General features: G+C 37.1%; 1 protein-coding gene across 1 annotated transcript; it reads right to left on the reverse strand.

Moving 5' to 3' along the window:
• Positions 1 to 675: 675 nt before the first annotated feature.
• LOC127811057 (uncharacterized) lies at positions 676 to 1,257 on the reverse strand. The gene has a single exon (XM_052350773.1). The coding sequence runs from the start codon at positions 1,255 to 1,257 to the stop codon at positions 676 to 678; it is 582 nt and encodes a 193-aa protein (XP_052206733.1).
• Positions 1,258 to 21,726: the final 20,469 nt, after the last annotated feature.

A 21,726-nucleotide genomic window follows, 5' to 3' on the forward strand; every position in this document is an offset into this window, starting at 1 on the left:
AATTATTTCCCATACTTTTAATCATTCTTAAAGCTTGTTTCTTGTAGAAACAATCTTTAAGAGTTGAATAGTCTTCTTGTCATTGGTGGATTACTCAAGGATTTGAGTACCTATTGCGCAAAACACATTCAAAACAAATTTCTTTATATCCTAAAGATTATTAATTTCGAGATATCCTGTGCCCACCAATTCATTTTATGGTTAGAGTGAATTAAGTTTTAAGGAAAGTGAGTACACATGCCTAGAAGTCGTGCTTTGTATCATCGTAGGCAAATTTTTTATAGTAGCGGTTTGTAATACAATATGATTTGTGCTTCGACACATAATTCACTTCGTTACTTGGGATGACCACCCTTGTGCGGCTTTCGATACTCGTACCCTTCATCATATCAAGGGAGATAAATTGCAGGTATAAAATTTCGCCTCACTGTGTAGGGTCAAAATCGAACTCTAATCCACTGTATTAACATTTACATATCACTTACCCGACTGCTTGACCTATGCCCTAAAGGCAATTCATTTCGCTACTTCAATCAACTCCATCTCTCCCAAAAAGGAAAAGAAAAAAAGAAAGAAAAACTGAGCTGACCATTTCGTTTCAATTAAAAGGAGAAAGGTTAAGCTATAGGACACGCAAAATAAGAAGATGTTTTTATATATACAAAACCAAAATCTTCACAGCTTGATCTTGGAAGTGCACTTGGACTCCAAAGCTAGGGTTTGAATAACCATAGAAATCTCACAGGTACTAACCACCTCTGCACCCAGCTTGAATATCTTCATGACACTCACTTTCCCATGCAAAGTTGCCACCGACGAGAACTCCAATCTGCCCCCACGAACATCGTCCCAGAAATAAGGGCTAGAAACCATCTTCTCTCCAGTAACATTCGCATAAGTCGTGATGTTAAGCTGGCCTCGAGCAGGCACCATATCATGCTCGATTGGAATTTCTGCAATTGAAGCTCCATGGTAGCTGATGGAAGCCGTGGTGTTCTTGTACTTAAAGCTGCCATAGTTGCGGTTGTTGATGGTGATGACTAAGCCGAGTGTGGCGTTGAGGCTGAAAGTAGGGTAGATTTGGAGTTGAATGGTGTCGATGCTTGCGGGGTGGGCTGTAACCTGGGGCTGCTTGGGCTTGAAGACAGTGAAGAACAAGGTGACTGAAACTGCAATGATGAGGAGCAGGAAGATGATGGTCGTGGCCAAGCAGATTTTGAGGCCTTTATGGGAAGCTTTGCGTCCTGCCAATGCCATCTTCAAAGGGACTGAGAGATCATTGAATGTGAGCGATCATAAAGATATTATGAACGAGAGCGGTATATATTTAAGTATATATCAAGATGAAATTGAAGTCAAAGAGATAGTAGATGAAAGAGACATTAAGGTAAGTGTAGAGATTGCATTTACGCAAGTTTGGCTATTGTTTTGTCTCTTTTGTGAGGTTGAAGATGAAAGAGATGTGGAAAAAGCACAGGTAATATATATATGTGTGTGTGTGTTGTTTAACATCTATTCAAATTTCTGTCTTTTCTATTTTTTTTTTTTTTTTGGGTGGGTAAATTATGGTGCACTTATGAACTTTGGGTCAAACAAAGCATATGCCTGAACTTTTTAAAATTGAGTTAATCATGAAAATAATTTATTTTTTATAAATTTATAATTTTATTTAATTTTTTTAATTATATTCAAATTGATTTAATTTGCCGTATGCCTCATTGGGAAACAAAAAACAACATTAGTAAATATAATACTAATTTTGGGTTGTCAAATTATGTACAAACTCCATATACAAATAGCATTACCATGTTACTAATATTACAATTCTAGTAACAGTATTACTTTATTGATAATATGATTATTATGTTGTAATACTATTATGTTGACATTTCTTTGTCTTACCCACTGATTAATTAATAGATACAAAACTCAAGCTAACATTGCCACACGCTACCTGCAAAATAAAAAATCATATATATATATATATATGTATACATGTATATTACCTCTAATCTGTTTCTTACTCCAAATCCATCTTATTTAATTTAATACCCAAATTTCCGTTAATGCAATCTCCACAGTGACATTAATTAATCTTCATCCAGTAGTATATATTTATCTCTTGATTTCCATCTTGACTTGATGCTTATAACTGTTCCAATTAGTTCCAATTAATCTTCTATCATCATTATTAATTAGTTGGGTTTAAGGGATGAGGAGGCCAACGTACAGCACTACAATTGAAGCCTAACAAGGGTCTGGTAAACTTCTTGAATAGTCTCGGGTAGATTGAGTGAAGGGGTGTTACATGAATATGTAAATCACGTTTGCAATTTAGGGTTTAAGATTTAGTTTCAACTCGATTGAACTAATTCAAATTATCATGTTGAGCTATCTTTTGAAATTGAGCTTATTTAACTAAAAACATGATAAATTGAGTCAAGGTTTCCTGAAGCTTAGTGATTTGGCTTCACACTCCTTGAATTTTAAAAATAGCTCAATTTGTCATTCAACTTTACAAAATTAGTCATAACACCCATTGAATCAATGAATACACCCACTGATCCTAAGCCCTTTCAAGGAATGATTTGACTAATTTTAATGGGTTAATAATGAAAATAATTTAATCATTTTTATGAATTTATAATTTTATTGAATACGTTGATAATTAGATTCAAATTGACTTAATTAAATATAATTTTATTCAATATATAAAATCGATTTAAAAAAAAGTGTGTTCATATTGATTTGATATGTCAGGTATTATATAATAATAATATTTGTGAGACTTATATATACATATAAGTAAAAAGAATAAAAAAATATAAAAAAATATTATTATATACATATAAGTAAAAAAAAATAAAAAATTATATTATTATTATATTATTATTTCACTATATACTAAATTAGTATGAACACACTCCATCTAAATTAATTTTACATATTTGAAAAAATTAATGATGAAGATTCGGGTTTATCTTCATAGGCTTCAGCCCGGGATTGAAGTATAGTCCAAAAAGTACCACTCATTGGTAGTCCATTAAAGAAATCGGGCCATAAGCCCTTTATTAAGCCTTTGGATGAGAAATGGGTCGAGCCCATTTGCTTAAGGCTTAAGGAAGCCCAAGCCCAAGCCCATTTGCTCCCCAGCCATGCCCTAGCTTTGTCATATAAAATGGCGCTTACCTTTTTTGGTTGCCTTTATTGTCGGCAGTTTCTCTCTCTCTCTCTTTCTCTTTGCTCACCCGATAGTTTCCTTTGATGGTCGATCTTCGTGAGTTAGTTCTTTTTCTTTCGGCCAGATCTCCCTTTTGATGGCAGTGGTTTTCCTTTCCTTTGGAAGCCCTTGGTCGATCGATGAGTAGCCTTTATTTATACGTTTCGGCAAATCCCTTAGAGGTAAGCTTTCAGTCACTACTCTTTGTCCCATATCTTAGTGATTGCTCTTGTTCCTTGGTGGATCTTGCTGTGAGCATTACCTGTGTGGTTTGGGTAAGAGATTTTGCGTTCTGGCCGAGAGGGTTTGGGGTCCGATTTGGGGGTTTTCGTGGCTTGGTTCTTGTGGGCTTCCATGAGGCTTGGTGTCCCTATTCTTTGGAGTTACCTAGGTGGTACAAACTGGATAGATCCAAATCTGAGCCTTGAAACGCTATTTTATAGGGAGTACTATTTTTTACTCTTTTGTGTTCTTGGTTGTTTCGATATTTCTTTGGTTTTGCTTATAATCTTTTCTAACCCTCTGTTTTGGTAAGTGTTCTTCCACAACAACTAAAAATTAGTGAACCTGTTTCACAATATTAATTAATTTTCAAAAATTATTATAAGTTCCTCAAGTTGAGTTTGAAGTCTTAAAATCATTCCAACTCAATTGAGTTGGCCAAAATATTGGTAGTGCATTATAAGTTGCTAAGTTTGACTTTAAACCATCCCGATCTAGTTAACTTCAAAACTCAAACTCAAATGGGTCTTAAATACTTTAGAGAGGAATTATTCATGCACTAAAAGACAAAAAAAAAATAAAAGATAGAAGGTTAGTTATATCATTTTATTTGAACACTTAAGTTTGACACTCTATATTGATGTTATTGTTAGTGATATAATCTAATACTAGATTTAGAAGATGTCATGATGTATTTTTAATATTATTAATAAAATAGTTATTTCTCCATTTATGTTGTTTGTTCTTATGATTGAGTCCCTATATGTTTTGTTAATGATTCACTTTCTTAAGTTTTTAAGAATATGTGAGAGATTCTTTGGTACAAGAATCTTAAACAATTCCTTGTCCTTAAGCTTCGTCAATGGGGATCTCGATTAGTCAATTATGGGCTGACTGATAATTTACTATTTTAATTATTATGAGATACTAATGATAAAAGATGGTAAGTCACATATCATATAACATAAGATACAGATGGTAAACATGATGGTGAGTGTTGGAGAACATATACTGAATGTGACAAAAATAATAGATCACATGCTTGAGAGAATTAATGATTTGTTATTAGTTGAAATTATGTAATTGATCCTCACACTTGAGATAACACGGTTGTCTTGTATACTAGTGTCAGGGATTTGTCATTGAGCGAAATCGTCCAATTACGGATGAGAATGCTCTATGTGTGGTTTCTCTTTTACTAGTGTATGTGTTGGAATAGTCATATGGTATTGTGTGTATCAAATATACACAACGAAAGCAGGATTCTACACTAACCATATGTAGCTTGGATATTTATGCAACACGATATTACTTCATAAGTAGTACAATATACAACGTACCTAAAAGCATGTCAATCTATGAAGGGCCTAGTTGATTAGTCAGGTGGGTGTAGAAATTGTTTCTACATTGAGACTGAATCCTTCTCAATTTGTGGAGGCTCTAGTCTGTCCATGTAACACCCCGTCTCGCCAGGCGTGTCACTATAAGGGTATTCCCGGGATTTCTTTTTTTTTCTTCAAGTTCAACACGCGCGGTGTATCAAGAACAATCTTCACATGCAGTTACAAACCCTGCGAACCCTAGCCTTGCCCGTTTAACTATCAAGATCAATAATCTTAAACTAAACGAGACTTAATACAACGCAGCGGATACATTAATATCAAACACTGTAGTTCTTACATTGCGTTTCCATAGCAAAATACATAATATAGATCAAATGAGAACATTGCTATTATACGACTGTTCATTTGCAACCTGAAATACATACTAAAGCCTCAAACGTTATGACGACTTAACAAACTAAGTACCATTGGATCTCAACCGGCCACATCCTTGCCCTCGTAGCAGTACCTGGCTGGAACATTAAACGTTCCAGGGGCATAGCCCAGGTTAGATGATAAAACATCTAAGTGACGGTATTGAACAATTTATACAATGCATGAGAGACACACGAGCATGGCATACTCAGACAAGCGACAACATGCAAGACACGTCTAACTTGAGAAATTTCCCTGACATACTTAATCCCTCGAATGCCCCACTGTGACACCCGTTCACCTGGTTTAACGTTAATCCCTCGAGTGCACCGTCGTGACACCCGTTCACCTGGTTTAACATTATTCCCTCGAGTGCCCCAGTATGACACCCATTCACCTGGTTTAACATTGTCCCATTCTCAAGTAGACCCTATCCTGTCCCACACGAACACAATACCAACACGAACATCAATACCCCGATGACATGAAATCACACGCCATGCACCGACTCTTTCATAAGTAAAAATAGTTCATATAATATACCACATGTTCAATATGCAAATGATGCTACAAACACATAAGTAAAACGCTTTTGCAGAACAACCCAAGTTTTGGAGGGTAAAACCGCTCACTAGAACTGGTCCCATTTGCGTGTAACCTAAGTTCGGGAGGGTAACACCGCCCACCTGAACCCACTATACAGCTTCCAACATATTTTCAAGATAAGATAAAGATAGGATCATACCACTCACCTCGAATGTATTCAGATCGCCTCGATCCTCGTGCAATGCCTCGATTTGCGTGCCAAATCCCAAATACTTGAACTTATACTCAACCTCGAGCCACAATACTTCCTAAACACCATATTTAATTAAGGAAGCATTAAAATCCATTTTCCCCAAATTTTCCATAATTTTCTCTATTTTCTCCCAATTTTCACCTTGATAATTCCAAAATCATTATTTCTTCAACTATTTTCCAACATATTTCAACACAATAAATCCTAAAATAAATTAATAAAAATACTGGAAGAAAATACCAGAAAAACCCCTATCGCATGTGCCCTCATGCGCTCGGCGCGTGACTGCGTGTGAAGGCTGGCGTGTGCAACCACGCGCCACCATCTTCTCCAATTTTTCGACCGCCGTCGACGACTCCGATTCCAGATCCGAGGGTACCCCCTGAAAGCCCTCTCAAAGTCGATCCAAGATGTGCCATTTTCCGGCCGAAAAGACGCCAGAAAAGCCTTTTAACAGGCAGTTGCAGGCAGCCAGTGGCGGTCTGCCACCCTCTCTCGGCCGAGTTTGAATCGGCCATAAAACTCACCCAAAATTCTCCCAAACGATCCCATTCTCTTCTCCTTGACACGGGGATGAAAACCCCCTTATTCACTCTCCTGAAATCATTCAAAAAAATGGCCAATCTTGACGTCAAAAACCAAAACCCTCGGCCTCATTTTATACTCAAAATTCGGCCAAAATCCGGCCAATCACCGACCACAACTTGGCCTACAAGCAACCTCACGCCGTATAACACCTCCCCCAGGTCCTACCGCGGCCATCCCATCGTCGGAGGCAGCTCCACGTGCGGCAGAAGGCGGCGGCCGACTTTGGCTTGCTACGTTCACACCACCAATTTTTGATAATTTGCATTTTAGCCCCCTAACTTCTTCAACTGACATTTCTGCCCTTTTCCTTGAGGCCCTAAACTATCCAAATATACCACTAAGTCCCACAAGACTTGTATTCTTCATTTGGTCCTTGAAACTTTTGAAAAATTACTGTTTTGACCTCCCTCGGGCAAAATTAGAAAATTATACTTAGGCCCGACTGATCGATTTGACCTCAAATCCATTCGTTTCAACCCGAAATCACTTAAGGGTTGTTCTATACATAGAATATAGGTCTTTGATATACTCCGTTGACTTGTCGGACGTTTCTTACGTCGATTTGGTTTTCTCAGCCCGGTCGACAGCTGTACCAAAAACTGTTCCCGATCCCACTTCTTTCATCACTAAAAATCATAATTCGAATCACTTGTCGGTACTGTACAATTTTCTTTGGCTATCTAAGGTCCGGGTTACTCCCTTCGACTGATTCGATTGTCTAAAACTATGTTAGTGTGTGTCATATAGCCTTATTCTTTCGATAATTCCAGTTATACCCTTCATTAAATATCATTTATACTTTTAATAATTTCTCGGATGTTACAGTCCACACCTAGCAAGCCTTCCGATATCAACTTGTTATCCTTGTCCCATGCTAGCCAAAGGATATGCTAAGTCACTTGCACCCATTAGTCTTTCTTGGACTATTTGGAAATTCCCAACTCAACGAATGAGAAATTTGCAACCAAAACAGAAGCAAAAGCATGGAACAATAGAGCAAAGAAGAACAAACCAAAAGGAAGAAGACAACCTTCGTCCATCTCTCAATTCTCCTTAATTTTTGCCTCTTATTGAAACCTCCAACAACCTCCACGTGCCACCCAAAGGATAACCACCAAGACAACACATATAAGCCACTAATTTGAGCTAAGGTGGCAAAAATGATTGACCGTTTGATCCGAGCTATTGACCGTTTCTCAGCTATTTGGGAAAACGGTCAACTGACTCCTTAAATAGTTGATCATTTCTCCCTTTAGGGAAAATTAGTTGATCGTTTATAGAAATAGTCGACAGTTTTGACCTACATGCTGCATGGTCCCATATTTAGCTACAACTAGTTCATTATAGTTAACAAACCATGTCATTAACTCTAAATGATATATTCAAAACATCATTAACTATTAATAATGTCAAGAACATAACAGGTGCATAGTATTGATACCGGATGCTCCACTATATAGTGTGTGCTTTCTAAGTTCTACACTAACCATATGCAATTTGGGTATTTATGCAATATGATATTACTTCATAAGTAATATAATAAACAACATACTTGAAAGCCCAATGTCAGGTAGGTGTAGAAATTATTTCTACACTGAGACCGAATCCTCCTTAATCTGTCAATGGCTTAGTTTGTCCACACTTAGCAAGCTTTTTGGTATCAACTCGTTGTCCTCGTCATGTGCTAGCAAGGGGACGCTATGTCACTTGCACTCATCAATCTTTCTCGGACTACTCGAAAATTCCCAACTCAACGAATGATCAATCTGCAACTAGAATAAAAGTAGAAGTAGAGGATAATATAGCAAAGAAAAACAAACCAAGAGGAAGAAGACAACCTCCGTCCATCACTCAATTCTCCTCAATTTTTTCCTCTCATTGAAACCTCCAATAGTCTCCACATGCCACCCAAAGTGTAACACCCCGTTCTTCCAAAACGTGTGTTAACCCGAGATTTTGGGGATATTTTTTTTCTCAACATAAATTAAACCCCAAAAATCCCGATCTACCATTACAGTAATAAGCTAAGACAAGCAATATAATCACATTAGCAGAAGCAAGATCGAAACCTCAACAATACATAATCGTGATTCATTTATTCATAATATAGAATCCGTACCATTGTTTGACATGACATTTCAAAACAAAATATATAGAGACTCATCTCTTAACAACAACTACTAACACCTCGATCATAGACAAAATATATGCTAAAGATTTCCAATGAAAACAAAAGCTACATCTCAAAAACCTCATTTCTTTTAGCGCCGTTACTTTCACCTAAAATGTTTGAATATTCCAGGGATAAAGTTCAAATTAGATGATGAATCATCTAAACAAGAGTTTAAAAATATTTTCATGAATATATGAAAACCATGAATAAAACTGACAAATCCTAACATGTCCCAGCCCAAGAGAATCCCACACAACACTTAACCCTAATCGAAGAAAATACAATCTCTCTAAAGGCAACATAATCACAAAGACACACTGGCATAACACAATCCTATTTAAAAGGGGAAAATCAATGCATGAACTCAGGAATCACCCCACTATCATGTCAGGCACTATGTTTTCACTCAAAAGCATCTCAAATCTCAACACAACCCTGGCCACAAGAGGATCACATCAGCACTATCCCCGAAATCAACGTTCACCTCGACAATAATGTTATTTCTCAAAGGAACTTGGGATGGTGTCCATTATCAGCCCCATCACTTAAGCCAAGATCTGAGGTGGTGTCCATTATCAGCCCCATCACTTAAGCCAAGATCTGAGGTGGTGTCCATTCTCAGCCCTGCCACTTGAGTACCATAGGGTGATGTCCGTCTCAGCCCTCTCCCAAGTGGTTCACATACCATTAATCCTTGGCACATATCCCAACTGTTATCAATCAAGTGCCACAGCACAGGTTGACAACTCATATCCCACATGGACAACACATAACATGCATCATATAAAATCAACATTTCAATGCATGAATTTATAACGCACAAAATTCAATGCACATATATAAAATAATTCGGGGCGAACCTCCCACATGAAACCAACCTATCGTAGGTTAAATCGTTTCTATAAAACAAATCAAGTATATGGTCGAACCACCCAAATAAATCAAGTTTTGGTTAGGAATTCTCATGATAAACCAAGTTTGAAGTAGAAACTCTTACCTCAGACGTATCTTAGACCATATCGATTCTCATGTTAACCTCGATTTTGGTGCCAATCCTCAAGTAAACATACTAATGCTCAACCTTAAGCCTCAATGATCCCTAGACATCATATTTATTCAAAAGAATATCAATATCTATTTTTTCCATAATTTTTTCATAATTTTTCCTTATTTTCTTCTCAAAAATTTCAAAATAAATATCTCCTCAAGTATTTTCTCCACCATAATTCATAAATTTTTTTTCTAAGAATATTAAAATAAATTCCAAAAAATACCTCTCACACATACGCCCTCATGCGCCACCCACACGCTTGCGCATAAAGACTCAGCGTGCACTACATGTGTCGGTCATCTTTTTTAAGTGAGCCCCTCACTGTCAGAGACCAAAATTCTTCCCTAACCACACCACCTGGTAGCCCTCTTCAAGTTGATCCTATTGGAACTACCCTTAGCCTAAAACAACCACTTTGAATACCTTGATTTGACAAAAAATAGTCCAGTTTCGGCACCAATCATGACTTTTTGGCCAAGCTTGAAACACCATCAAACCTTGATGAAACCTCATGAAATCCTCCAAAAATGATCCTCACCCAACCAAGAGCAAAAGCCCTTTATCCAAAACCTTCGAATCACTCTCAAAAGCAAGCAATTTGAAGTTTAATTTCTGATGAAATCCTCGACCATTCAACCCCTATTTATACCCGAAATCGAGCCAAGAAGATTCATGCTTCATCAAATCAAAGCCTTAAATGCCCTAATACGGCTTTCTCTTACTTCAAATCACCATGATTAGCCTCAAACGAGCTTGCCTAATATTTTGGCAACCTTTCAGCCATACCAACGTCAAATCACGACCATACCCGGCTATTTCTCGGCCAACTTGCTCCTAATTGAACCACCGTGACCTGGGGCCCACTTCTGACACCTAAAACAATCCCCTCGATACTGAAAATATGTTGACCGGCAGTGGTAGTGGTGGCCGACGATGGCTATGACTGGTCTTTTGATAAATTTCATTTTAACCCCCTATTATTTTCCAAATTTCATTTTAGCCCCTATTTGAATCCCTTGAGCTTTCCAACTATTCCACTAAGCCCCATAAGCTCTAAACCCTTCATGTCACCCTCGAAGATTCAGAAAAACCATCATTTCGACCTCCCCTGGCCAAAATTTATAAATTATACTCAAGTCCGAATATGTGTAAGATCGTGTTTTGACCGCAAATCCTTTTGTTTCTTCCTGAAACCATTTAAGGGTTTCTCCTTATGCTAAATATGAACCTACTTAGGGTTCTGTTGATTTCCCGAAAGTTCCTTACGATCATTCAATTTCTCAAGCTGAGTCATAGTTGTACCAAAAATTGTCTCTGATCCGATTTCTTTTGAAGCCATAAATCTTGCCTCGAGACACTCGTCACTAAGATACCCTTTTCTTTAGAATATAAGCTCCAATGTACTCCCTGTAGTTGATTCAATGACTTATTTTTACTATCATGCCAATTTTTGATATTTTAAACTCACTTAAATTACGTGGCAACCTCATGCCAATTATGGGGTATTACACAAAGGATAGCCACCAAGACAACACATGTAAGGCACCAAGTTGAGCTAAGGCAATAGAAACAGTTGATCGTTTAACTGTCGATCAATTCTCCCTTTACTAAAAACCACTTGAGCATTTATAGAAGTAGTCAACAGTTTCGACCTGCATGTTGCATGGTCCCATATTTAACTACAGCCGGTTTATTAACATTTAAGAAACCACATCATTAACTCTTAATGACATATTCTAACCTATCATTAACTATTAATGATGTTGAGAACATAACAGGTGCATAGTACTGATACCAAATGCTACATTGTATGGTGTGTGACTTTCTACGTTTATCGCCTAATAACAATCAAATAACGTCAAACCCTTTTGACTCTGATTAAACATTTCAACTCATCTCAAGAATCTCTCCATGTTCTCGAGACGTTCTTAAAGACCTTGGGTAGCGCCTAGCAACAACTCAAAATAAAATAGAAGGCAATGAAGTCTAACTTCAAGTGAGCCTATTACACTTGATGATTATTGTGTAATACAATCATTCCATCACCTAACATCTCGACTAAGAAAAAGTCATGGTACGATAAACTCACAAACTCCAGTAACTGTGTTCGATCTCATCAGGGTGACTAGATGACACCTCAGGAAACTCTTTCATAATTAATCATGCTGCCTCAACTAAAAACTTTCCCATCATACTAACAGTAGACCACATATAAGACATTCACCCCAACTTAGTAAGGGTGATAAATCATGTCCGTAAGCACTTGTCTCCATGTACCAACAATATGAGACCACATAAATGAACTTCCCTACCTTGCGATTGGATGGTTCAGCAATCAACAAATATTGCACACCAATACACAAGACAAACGTGTCACTTTAAGTCAAAACATCAATTAAACAATCGCAACTTGATGACAAGATCATTATGCACTATGCCATGTGATCAGTTATTGGTGTCACGTTTAGTGTGTTGTTCTCTAACAACCACCCACGAGTTTACTATTAGCATCAGAAGTTATGTGGAATATGACTCACCACCCTTAAATATTAGTATCTCATATTAATCATGGTAGTAAACTATGTGCTAGTCCATAATCAATTAATTAGAGCCTCCATCTGAATAATCTAAGGACTAGGACCATTTAAGAAATCCCATTACCAGATAATCTCGTCACATATTCTTAACACCTTAAGAATAAGAATCTCACACAAGAAATCCAAGGACTCATTCATATAACAAACTGGAGAGTAATGAATGATGAAAAAATTGTCTTTATTAGCATAAATCAAATGTATATACACACGCTAAAATTCATTTAAATCTAGCATTAGGGCATAACATTAATTATTGCTGCCAAAAATACAATAATTAGAATTTCGATGATGTAGGGAAAACCTATGCACAAGGTTAACAAGGATCATCTCCGAGAGAGTTTCGTCGAAAAGATGGTTACCTAGAGGAATGTTCCTAAGAGGGTTGTCTCCCAAAATCTTAAGGTTGTGTTATGGCCTGGTCTCTCGAAAAGGAAAAACATGGGCTACTGAAAGGATCTTTTGAAAAGAAAAAGGAACTCTCAGAAAAGGGGCTTCCAAAAGATTTGGATTGTCAAGTAGGTCAAGTATGTGAATCGGCTCTTAGACAGGATCTATCACACCCATCGGAGAGGATGAGTTTGGCTTCTAAAAAGGAGTTAGGATTTCTTTCAAGAAGGTGTCTTGATGGACTTAAAAAGGACTTAAATCCTATCGAAGAAAGGAGTTTGGGCTTCCGAAGAGGGTTGCAACACGAAACGAGAGGTTAGAAGGCTCATGAGGATGTTTACCCACAAAGACCCTCAGACACTCAAGTAAGTATCTTAAAAAAAGTCTTGTGGAAAGAACAAAAGGGTGTTTCGAAAAGGAAATGAGGGTTGGATTTATCGATGGTCCAAAAGTCCTTTTTTCATCACTGTAGCTTGACTTTTATAGGGGCTCGAATCTCGAGATCTTGTTGTGACACGTGTTGAAAGGTTAGGACAGCCTTTCAAAACATCTATTTCCGAGAGATGCTACAATTGACTTCAGAAAGATTAAACTTCGATTTAGGAAACTTGTACCCCAGAGACCTATTTTCGCAACACCTTTCCCTGAAAGGGATTGTACAACATTAACAATATGGAGGTAGGTGATTACCAGATAGGATCCATTAACCTCAAACGTGAGATGAACACCCTATGCAATCTTTGATAGATTAATGTTTTTACTCTTGTGATTGATTATGGTTTTGATGATGAAAACATTCCAAGCAAGCTATTCAAAAAGTATCAAAATCATTTATCAAAATTATCAAAGTATATATGTATAGTTACAAATCTAATAAATGCTTTTGGGATTAACTCTCTTAGTTTATTAATATCAAGATAAAATCCGAAGTATATGTGATTTGTTGAAACTAATGGTTTTGGACATTGAATTTATAAGAAATAGTCATTTGTTCTTTATAGAAATTATCTTAAGGAGTGTTCTAGCCTATTGGTCGACAATTTTAAAGAAGAATGCTTGAGATCATCGACAGTCCTCTAGGCAACTGTCGACAGATAGAGAGCATGCTATGTTTGTTTTTCATGAAACTATCAACAGTTGCTTGCCAAATTGTTTGATTTAAGCCTATCTGCATCAGTTGACTAACCTTCTCTATCTATCAATAGTTTGTTTCGCAGGTTCTCATAACGGCTAGTTTTTTGAATGCATTTAATGCTCCCAACTACCACCAACTGTCTAATTCTTGTGTCATCTCTCTATCAACTATAAATAGGTGGTTGAAGCCTCATTCAAAGATCTTAGAGAATTTAATACTCAACTACCAAGTGTCCAATAAGTGATAGAGCTTTAATTTTCTTGTGTTCTCTCGTATCCAGTGTGAAGGTTGTGCTTCTCTTGTATCTATCAATAATCTAGCCTTGTATTTTCATTTAGATAACTTGTAACTAAGAGGTTAAGCTCTTAGAACTCTCATTTTACTATTTGATTCAATTGTTCCAAGCTTGTAGAACTTGAGGGCCTATCTAGGTGATAGAAGGTTGTATTCTTTCCTCGTCTTTGGACTAAAGGACCTACTTGGTTTAATTATTAGGGGTGTTAGTGGATTGAGTAAAACAAAATCCTTAGTGAGGAGTTAAGGTAGTGGACTAGGCTTGGATAATCCGAACCACTATATATCCTTGTGTTCTTGTGTGCTTGTTTCATTTAATTTCCTTTTAGCTCTCTTCCATCTCTCACTTATTTCTTATAACACTCTTTTACATTGTTTAAAATATTGAAAATCAACATTTCTTTTTTAAAATCACCAATTCAACCCTCTCTTGGTGTGTGCCCTAGTACTTATTTTCTATCAATCTTTGTTGGTGGTTGATTGGTGAAACCCTTGGACAAAGTATGAATGATCAAAACGGAGTTTCTGATGGGTCATCACAATCATACCAAAATAGATCTTAGCATAGTTATTGAGTCTAGTGAGCTTAATCAATCCATGGCTCTCACTCGATCGGGATGTTAGTTAGCAAAATGATTGTATTACATAGTAATCGTTAACCAAAATAAGATCATATGAAGTTTGACTTCATTGCCTTATAGGATTATCTCGATATAATGCTATTTGTCATTTGAGACTTTTTAGGGTATTTTGAGAAGATGGAGATGTAACAACCCGTTAGTGGGTCTAAAGTAGTCATTAATATTTTATTATGGGTATTATATTTTGGCTTTAATTAAATTGAATGTTGGAGATAATTTATTTGATCCATGAGTTAAAAATTTAATGGAATTGAGTATTATGTTGAAAAGCCAAAGTGATTGGGATTTTTTTTAGGTGTAATTCTTAAGGCAAAATTTATGAGATTAGTGTGGGTTAAATATTCAAAGCATGTGTATGTGTAAATTAGAGTGAAAAGTTATAGTTTCTAAGGTGTTGAATATTCCAACACATGGGTTTGGACCAAGGGTTGGAAGGTCCAATAAGAGTAGAGGTTGAAAAATTAAATAAAATGGGTTGAGAATTTAATGAAGTAGGTTTGGGTCAATGTGAAAATGCCCAAGACAAAGGATAGATAAAGTTTAAATAAACCCATTTTTAATGGATTGGGCCTAAGCCATGTGTAGATTGTGTATTTAATTAATTTTAAATGGAATGGGTTGGGCCAAGTTGAAAAATAAATCCTTTGGGGCCTTGAGTGAGTTGGGTCTAATTAATATGAGTTGGATTAATGGGTTGGACTTGAGCCCATTTGCAAAATGATGTTTTAAACTTAAAATGAAATGGAATGAATTGTAAAATGACAATCAAGGGTTTAATGAATGTATTTGAGGAGAGAAAAAGTAAAGGGCAATTGTGGAAAATAAAATATTGCGAAGAATAAAGAAAAGATAAATGAAATTTAAATGAGTGGCTTGTGTGTGCAAGTGAAGGGAAAAAGGGTCCAAAATAGCAAAGGGGGTGGTTGGAGTTGGACATGCAGCTCACTCCTTCCCCATGCTTGCTTCTTGCTTCATCTTTCTTCTTCCTCCTTGTTCATCTCTTTCTTCTTCTCCCATGACAACAACCTTTCCTCTTCTTCTTCTTTGTTTTCTTCATCTTCTTCTTCCATTTTCAACAAGGTTAAAGCTCTAAGAGGTGGTTTGTTTTTAGGCTCCGAGTTGCAACTTATTTGGCTCTACTCAAGGTAAGTTCTCTTCTCTTCTCCATTTATGTGCAAATTCTTTTCCCTTCATTTCTTTCAAGTGTATGCTCTTTCTCCATTCTTTTTCTAATATGCAAGATCTCATTTCCTTTACTCTTTACATGCAAATCTTGATCCTTTTCCTTGGCTCAATGTCCTTAGATCATCTATTTTTGGGTATTAATGCTTGAAACCCAACCTTATTGCATTGTATGTCAGTTTCAACCTAGTTGTTTGTATTTCATGTGATTTTTCTTGGAATTTTGGTAAATCAGGTCTATGGTTCAAATGAGGTCTTCATTCACCTCATCTTTTCAAAGGAATGGCATATTTTTGGGTTAGGATTTGAGCAATGTAAGTTTTGGTTGATTTTTGGTGCATTATGTTCGTCCGTTTTCATTTCTAGGTCTCAGGAGTTGACTATTTTGAGTGAAAGTAGACTCTATATATCAAGCTCTCGATTGGGTCGATTAAGTTGATGTAGAAGTTGACTTTTTCTTCCAAGAGTTGGCTTTTCGATTTGAGATTCTCTTTTTGTATTGTAAACTAGACTCGATAAGATTCTTTTTGATATAAAATTTGGATTATTTGGATAAGTATTGAGCTAGTAAATGCCCTGTGCCATACCCATTTGAAATTGGGGATTTCTATTTCAATCCAACAATGCTCCAGTTTTTGGAACATAACTTCCTATGGTGTTATCAAAATTGAAATCTACTTCATGTTCCAAAATCTAGACTTCATAAGATTTGTTTTAGAATATTTCTTGGATCATTTGGTTATGTTTTGAGGTCGTAGCGGCCCTGCCAATCTTGGACTATAATATCGAATTCTTCCCTTTTGGGTGGTCCGCCTTGCTCTGATTTTTGGGAGATAAATAACTTATTTTAGGACATGGTTGGAGTATGATGAGAGCCAATGATGGGCTAAATGATAACACTTCCAGATGTAACTCCTTGAGAGATTAAAAGAGTTTTCTTAAGCACTATTGATGCATTTTGTATTCACTAGCCAAGTAGGGCTTGTTCTCCCTATACTTCTTTGTGGAATAATGTTGTACCCTAATGGGATAGGTTTCAGATGGTTGGTATTGGGTTAGCTGTGTAACTCTACTTGTGATTGCATTGCATTTCATTATGTTACTATATTGCTTTGCATGATAATGTTGGGACGTGGGTTACATTCATTGGGGGTCATGCTTGTATGTGTTGGGAGTGTGAGCATTGGCATAACACAGTTGGCCTATTGAGTATTGACTTGTGTATGTTAGACGAGCATATGCATTTAGAGCATTCGCTTGTGTGAATTCCTACGTGGGTGTAGCATGTCCTGATGCTTGGTTTATGGGGGTCTTGCCTATAACATCCCTCATAGAGCGATTGTAACATCTTGCATTGAGCCATAAAAAGAACCGAAACAACTGACCCTAATGGGCCTATGCGAACTTCCTAGGGGTCACCCATCCTTAAGCTTCCCTAGCTCAAGCATGCTTAACCCGGGAATTCTTTGCCTACATTCAGTCCAAAAGGTATCGAGCTGGTGTTATTTCCTTCCTTACACTATCGTCGATATATATACTAACTTCTCTGGGCTCTCGAGATATTACATTCTCCCCACTTAAGCACATGACATCCTCGTCATATGATCTTACAACTGGTCCCAGATCTTCTCCCCTTTGGGGGCTGCCATCCTAGAAGCTTGCCAGAAGTAGCTCCTTGTACAAGCCCTCGAGCCCTAGCGCCACTCCCAACCCTCATCGAACCGCCTTCACCAAGGGTTGGCTTTAATACTGTAATACCCCGAGAGCCTAGGGTTAGGTCCAAGAAGAGACTCTAAAGAAGTTAGTATATATATCAAGGATAGTAAGGTAGGAAACAACACCAGTTGGATACCTTTTGGGCCAAATGTAGGCAAAGAACTCCCAGGTTAAGCGTGCTTGAGTTTGGGAAGCTCAAGGATGGGTGACCCCTGGGAAGTTTGTGTAGCCCCATTAGGGTAAGTTGTTTCAGTCCTTCCTATCCTCGATATATATACTAACTTCTCTAGAGTCCCTTCTTGGACCTGACCCTAAGCTCTCAGGGTATTACAGATACCACCTGTAACATCCCGCATTGAGCGATAGGAAAGATCGGAACAACTTACCCTGATAGGCCGACGCGAACTTTCCAAGGGTCACCCATCCTTAAGCTTCCCCAGCTCAAGCACACTTAACCCGGGAGTTTTTTGCCTATATTCAGCCCAAAAGGTATCCAACTGGTGTTATTTCCTTCCTTACACTATCCTCGATATATATAGTAACTTCTCTGGGCTCTCGGGGCATTACATTGCCATCAAGTTAATGTTGCAAAAGCCATTACATTCCTTATGTGTGCATTGCATAGAGAGGTTATGGGTAATGATGGAAAGTAAGTGCATCTTCCATTGATATGTGATATGAGATTTTGATATACGAGCTAGGGGCTCGACGTGACATGATTGTGAGTGCTTTGGCACGTGATGATGAGGGTGGTGGATATGACATTGGTAGATGTGATATGAGGACCTTATGCTCATATTATTGATTTGGTAGCTAGTATTTGGCTACTAGCAGGTTTGTATATAGGGTTTTGGGCACTAGTGTGTGCATCTTTCATGGCCCCAAGGACTATATGTGTGCATTCATGCATTTATGTTATGGCTGGGAATCATGATATATAATCGTATAACACGGGTTATGTAACACCCCGTGTTATTGGTGTTAAGAGAATGAGAAAGAAAGTGAGAAACTTCCAAAAATGCCCTTCAAAAAGTGAAAGATCATTGAAAATAATGGTGCCTTATGAGAGGGGCATTTTGGTAATTTGGATAGTGAAGTCTAATAAAGGGTAATTTGGTAAATTGAAAATAATTTCTAGGTGGAATTAAGTATGGAAGTGAATTAATTTCTCATTTTTGTATCTATGTGGAGATAAATGGGATTAATAATTCACAAAGGGCTTTTTTAGTAATTTGGAGTGGAATTCCATAAGGGAATTAAATTATGAAGAATAGGGAAAATAGTGAATATTCAATTATGTGAGGAAATAATTGATTTTTTCCTAAATTGGTGAATTAATGTAGTGATGCCACATTGATGGCTTAGATTAAATCTTGGAAGCCAAGTATTGTGTCTTAGAGTGACATATGGCAATGTGTGGTCCAAGATAAAAGAGAAGTAAATAAATACAAAAAGAAATGATAAATGGTCATTCTTGCATTTAATGAGAGGCATGATTGTGTTAAATTAAAAGAAAATCCAAAAAGAAATGGAAAATGGTCAAGCATTAATGATGAAAAATTGTCCTATTAAATTAAATGGGAAAGAAATGATATATGTCTCTCAAGTGGTCACTCATGTGATTGGGTGAAATTAGTCAAATTAAATAAATGAGGAAAATGGCTAATTTTGGAGTAGAAGACCAAGATGATTCAAGGGTGGAGATTTGGTCTTGAAAATTTGGAAGAGATCCAAGGGATGGAATTAAAGGTTCTAAGTTGGCATGGATTGCTAATGGGTTTATAAATTTTAAGAGAAAGAGGATAAGTGGTGGAGATTTAATCTCCAAATTAAATTAAAGGCTAGGATTAAATCCTAGCAAAGCACTTGGATTGTGCTTGTTTCAATGGTTGAGATCTTCTCTTGAAAAGTAAATGAAATCTATTGGATGAGATTAAAGAAGGCAAAAGCACATGGATTGTGCTTTCTTGTATGGTTGAGATTTCCTTTCCAAAAGCAAAGGGAAATCAAGGGCTAAGATGAAGTCTTGAATTTGAGATATTAAGACAAGAGAAATATAAAAAGGGAATGAGAGCCTTTGTCTCAAATTTTTGCCATTTGAAGAGCCTTGAAGAAGAAAGGAAAGAGAAGAAGAAAAATGAAAGAAAGAAAGGTAAGAAAGTGTGCCTATTAGCCATTTTAAGGCTAGTTTTTCATGCTTTTAATCTTTTTGTTGAATATAGGATCTTGATTATTCAAGAATCACTTAGGGAAAAGAGGGGCAAGGAGCTAAAATGATTCTTGAAGACTTCAAAATGGTGTTAAGGTAAGGGATGGACCCATATGGAGGTGGCCTTGCAATTAGTAAATATGTTTGATAAAATTTTTATGTAACATTTGTATGTAGTGGTTAAACTTGTATGATGTGAATCTAGTGGACTTACGGCCATATGGAGGACTACTGTTGTGAGAGGTGTAGGTTGATGTCGCAAACCTTGGTGGGTTGTGAGGATGATAGAACTTAGCCTCATTTGCATGCATTTAGCATACATAATATTGTTTATACTCATATTTACATGCATTGCACCCTTACTGAGCTTTATGGCACATGAGGTTTTCACCCTCACCTTGTAGGTTGTTCATGTGCCAATTGAAAGGAAGTGTTGCAAGCTTGAAGTTGGAAAGCTCATGGTAAATTCTTGTTAGTTTTATGGCCCGTTGAAGCCTAAGCATGTGTTGTAAATTATTTTGTTGGTAATGGCTTGTTAAAGCTTAAGACCATGGGTGTATGTTTGATGGTTATTTTGGGTGTTGGAAAATGGAGGAAAAGTTGAAGATTTTTGGTGCTTATTTTTTATATGTAATTTTTGAAAAAATTTGGGTTAGGAATCCCAAAGAAAGAAGAAAAAAAAATAAAAGAATGGCAGTGGCAGCAGCTGGGGCCATTAGGTGGCCCGTAGAGAGCCTTAGTAGGCAGCAGGCCCTCATGGGCGGTAGGCAGGGCACGCAGGCAATGGGGTGCGCGCCACATGCGCGACCAGCTCACACTACTCGTGGCCAACGCACAGCGGGGCCTCGGGCGCACCAGCAGGCCCCACTGACCAATTTTTTTTTTTTTTATTTTGAAAAAAATCGAGGATTTTGGGGCATTTCTTGATTTATTTTGGGCCTAGAGAAATTTTTAAAATAAAGGGATTTTCGGACATTTTTGGAGATAAATGCCAAAATTTTTGGAAAATGAAAATTATGAATTTTTCCTCGAATTTTGGGAAGACCAATGGGTTGTTTGGAATTTTGAAATATATGGAGTCCGATGGAATTCTTAGAAAGAAGAAGAATTAAAATAATAAAATGATGATTGGGCAAATTTAATAGAAATTAATTAGGCAAGTGTGGTATGGTTAAATCCCAAGTCTGCTAGTCGATCCTAGGATTGAGGGAATGGAATGACGAAACCTAGTTCTTACCTAGGGCATTCCGTGTCGAAACATAGTCTACCCTTCACAAATGGCCGGGCATGTGAGTAGTTTAGATGATTGTTCATGAGTGACACCCGTAAGTGGGAGCAGGGCGTCACAGGTTGTGATATGACATATGACATGTGTAATGCCCCATTTTTCCCAAGCATTCGTTAACTCGAGATTTCGAGGATATTTGTGTTTTTCAACATAAATTAGACCTCGACAATCTCGATCTACCACCTCAACATATTAACTTAAAAGAATAAGTTAAGACTACTAATATCATCACATCAGCAGAAGCAGAATCAAAACCTCGAATTTCACATAACCAAACGCTTAATTTATAACATTGAAACTGTACCATTGTTTTGCATCATAACCTCAAAACATAATACATAGAGTCTCATCTGTCAAAGATAACAATTAACACCTCAAACATAATCAAAAGATATGCTAAAGATCTAATATGTAAGATAACGACTACATCTTGAGAACCTCATTTCCCTTGGCACCACTGCTTTCAC

The sequence above is a fragment of the Diospyros lotus genome, chromosome 10 (genome assembly GCF_014633365.1).
Source record: "Diospyros lotus cultivar Yz01 chromosome 10, ASM1463336v1, whole genome shotgun sequence".
Taxonomy (NCBI): Eukaryota; Viridiplantae; Streptophyta; class Magnoliopsida; order Ericales; family Ebenaceae; genus Diospyros; species Diospyros lotus.

What these genes read in the sequence shown, in the direction of transcription:
- LOC127811057 (XM_052350773.1), bottom strand. Translation starts at nt 1,257, where the DNA reads ATGGCATTGGCAGGACGCAAAGCTTCCCATAAAGGCCTCAAAATCTGC.